Raw genomic sequence first — 3,415 nt, 5'->3', positions numbered from 1 at the left:
ATATGTACTTAGGAAGAATTATAATGAAGAGTTATAATTATGTTTTGCTTGACTTATGGTTGCTGTTCTCTTCCCAAATATTAACTCTGTCAATGAATTTTCTTGTAAATTTCTCTGCTGTGAGAACTCCACTTTTATTTTCACAGGGAACGAGGCATGAATACTTTTCTGTTTCGTCCCCACTGTGGGGAGGCGGGGGCCCTCACTCACCTCATGACAGCCTTTATGATAGCAGACAATATTTCTCATGGCCTGAATTTAAAGAAGGTGGGTTTAGCTTGCTCTTTCTTTTTTCTTTTCTTTTCTTTTCTTTTCTTTTCTTTTCTTTTCTTTTCTTTTCTTTTCTTTTCTTTCCCTTCCCTTCCCTTCCCCCTCCTTCCTTCCTTCCTTCCTTCCTTCCTTTCTTTCTTTCTTTTTTTCTTTCTTTCTTTTTTTCTTTCTTTCTTTTTTGAGAGAGGATCTCATGTAGCCCAGGTTGGGCTTGAATTTGCTCTGTAGCTGAAGACGATCTTGATTTCCTGATTCTCCTGCCTCTACCTCTGACTGCTGGGGGATTTGGGATTACAGGTGAATATCACTGAGTCAGGCTTGGAATCTTTCTTTTCTTTCATTCCTCTTTTTTTGTTTTGTTTTGTTTTTGGAGACAGGATTTCTCTGTGTACAGCCTTGTAGAATTGTCTTTGTAGACCAGGATAACTTTCAGCTGACAGAGAGATCTGCTTGCCTCTTCCTCCTGAGTGATAGGATTAAAGCAGAATCTTTACTTTCTCAGTTTTTTTGTTTGTTTGTTTGTTTTTTTTCGCAGGAGGTGGGTGTTCAAGATGAAGTTTCTCTGTGTAGCTCTATAGACCAGGCTGGCCTTCAACTCAGAGATCCACCTGTCTCTGCCTCCCAAGCACTGAGATTATAGGTGTGTGTCACCACTGCCTGGCAAGGGGGATCTTTTCTTAATAGTAATTCTATATTAGAGTCTAAAACAAATGAATCTTAATAGTCCATTTTCAGTATGAGATGCATTTTAAGCTCATCAGTGAATCAAAGATAAGCAGGAGGCGCTCCAACACTATCTTCACTAGCTAACCGCTGGTACCCAATAGCCTAAATGCTTCTTCACTTCTCCTTAGGTTTGAAAAGTTCCAGTCAGCTATGGGAATAAGTCCAAGGTACCAGGAGTGAGGAAGGATAGGGCAGATCTCAAGCCCAAGGAGGACTGGAAACTTGGTGGGCTCTATGCCAGATTAGTGGGAAAGATCATAACTCCTCAGAGAGCCAGCCTGTGACTTGGATGGAAAGCAGGACATTTTCATGATCAGGGGCTATGGAACCCATTCTCTCCCGCCAGCCACTGCTGTCTTTTCTCTAGGCTGATATCCAACTTTGCAAGGTTGAAAAGTGAACAGCTTCAATTGTGCTACTCTGAGTCCTTAGTACTCTTATTGTGAAATGAGGATCATTGAGCATGATACATCTTGGGGGTGACTAAGGTAGCTCCTCCCATGATAGTCGGAAGGGGCTCTCTCCAGGTTACCTTGTTAATTGCCCTCAGAGACCACACACTTCCATCTTGGAACTCTCACAGGCAAAGTCAGAGACAGTTGGCTTCCCTTCAGCTACTTTTTGCCAGGTTTCTTGTTGTAGCGTGCTTTTAAATGTCTCTTGTGATAGTCATAACTTTCATGTAGGAAAAAAAAAGGAAGAAGAAGCAAGTTTCGGGATGAGTTCTGAGGTATAATTAGTTAGATCAGACCATTTAACTTTGACAACTTAGTACTCAGATTTTAAAAAGCTGATTTTGCCCAATGCTTCTGAAAGCAATACCAGAACATTTAATTTTGAGTAGTACTTACATTGAAAATCTACAATCACTTCCTAGGAGATTTAAAGAGAGGGGTACCTTTGTTGAAAGCTAAAGCTTAAAGTTGACCACGGGATTTATTTATTTGTTTGTTTTTTGTTTTTCAAGACAGGCTTTCTCTATGTTACCTTGGCTGTCCTGGAACTGAATTTGTAGAACCAGGCTGGCCTCAGACTCACAGAGGTCCACCAGCTCTGCCTGGATTAAATTGTGGAATTAAGGGCATGTGTCACTGCCACTGGGCAACCATGGGATTTTTAAGGTGTTTCCTGTCTGTCCCTGTTCGCTATCCTTATTGTTATCCTTACTTTCTCTCCAGAGTCCTGTGCTACAGTACTTATTTTTCTTAGCTCAGATTCCCATCGCCATGTCACCCCTGAGTAACAACAGTCTGTTCCTCGAATATGCAAAAAATCCTTTCTTAGATTTCCTCCAGAAAGGTTTGATGATCTCACTGTCAACCGACGACCCGATGCAGTTCCATTTCACCAAGGTATGCTGGGAAACTTGAGCAACACAAGCAAGTGTGGTTTGCTGAGTTTTCACTCACCACCCAGAAACTGAAAGTCAATTCAAGGCACTTCTTTATCCTCTTTCTGTGGGATATGTGTTGTTTCTTTTACTAATGCACCTCCTCCTTTAACATAAATAACTACAGGAACCCCTGATGGAAGAATATGCCATCGCTGCCCAAGTCTTCAAGCTGAGCACGTGTGACATGTGTGAGGTGGCAAGGAACAGTGTCCTGCAGTGTGGAATTTCTCATGAGGTAGACTTGACTGTGGCTCACTGCTTTTCTGAGTGTTGGGTCTAGCAATCTAACCACTGAATCATTAGCAAAGTGAGGAAAACATGCAGGAAGCTTTACACAAACTACATCCGGTTGCTATGGATTGGGACTAGAAGACTGTCCTGGGCTGGGGTACAGCTCAGTGGTAGGGCACAAGTCTGTGAGGATTTCATTTGAGTCCCTACAACTCCACCAAGCACTATTCTCTGGCCATGTCTCTACATTTGATTTCTCAGGAAACGTGCCCATGAAGGTGCTAAATGAATGACCACTGTTTTCCTTTTGTTTATGAGTAACATGAGGATTATGGTGGAGGAGCAATCACTGCCTATCCCAGTGTAAAAAGAGACATAGAGCCCTCTCTTCCTTTTGTCTTACAGGAAAAAGCAAAGTTTCTGGGCAACAATTACCTTGAGGAAGGCCCTGTTGGAAATGACATCCGGAAGACAAATGTTGCTCAGATTCGCATGGCCTATCGTTATGAAACTTGGTGTTATGAACTCAATTTAATTGCTGAGGGTCTTAAATCAACAGAATGAATAAAATAAATAAACTGAATAACACTCTGAGTGAGTGGGTTTTCATTGTGAATTTGAACCCTATACTACTTGTTATTGAGACCCTACTCTTTTTTTTTTTTTAAGATTTATTTTATGTATGAGTGCTTTATCTGCATGTATACCTGCTCACCAGAAGAGGGCATCAGATCATATTATAGATGGTTGTGAGTCACCATGTGGCTGCTGAGAATTGAACTCAGGACCTCTGGA

At 41.6% G+C, this 3,415-nt stretch overlaps 1 protein-coding gene across 2 annotated transcripts in view; it reads left to right on the top strand.

Annotated features, from left to right (window-relative positions):
- Positions 1-3,206, top strand: part of Ampd1 (adenosine monophosphate deaminase 1) — a 25,603-nt gene extending 22,397 nt beyond the window's left edge. The window contains exons 13-16 of one of the 2 annotated variants that reach the window (XM_028753001.1): positions 147-267; positions 2,175-2,348; positions 2,514-2,624; positions 3,026-3,206. In XM_028753001.1, the coding sequence (XP_028608834.1) occupies positions 147-267; positions 2,175-2,348; positions 2,514-2,624; positions 3,026-3,184 (565 nt within the window). In that variant the 3' untranslated portion in view covers positions 3,185-3,206. The remainder of the gene's footprint in view (positions 1-146; positions 268-2,174; positions 2,349-2,513; positions 2,625-3,025) is intronic. The other variant, XM_028753002.1, reaches the window with a different exon arrangement.
- The last annotated feature ends 209 nt before the right edge of the window (positions 3,207-3,415 follow it).

Source organism: Grammomys surdaster, unplaced genomic scaffold (genome assembly GCF_004785775.1).
Source record: "Grammomys surdaster isolate TR1022 unplaced genomic scaffold, NIH_TR_1.0 125941, whole genome shotgun sequence".
Classification (NCBI taxonomy): domain Eukaryota; kingdom Metazoa; phylum Chordata; class Mammalia; order Rodentia; family Muridae; genus Grammomys; species Grammomys surdaster.
This window is presented reverse-complemented; position numbering and strand designations above follow the sequence as displayed.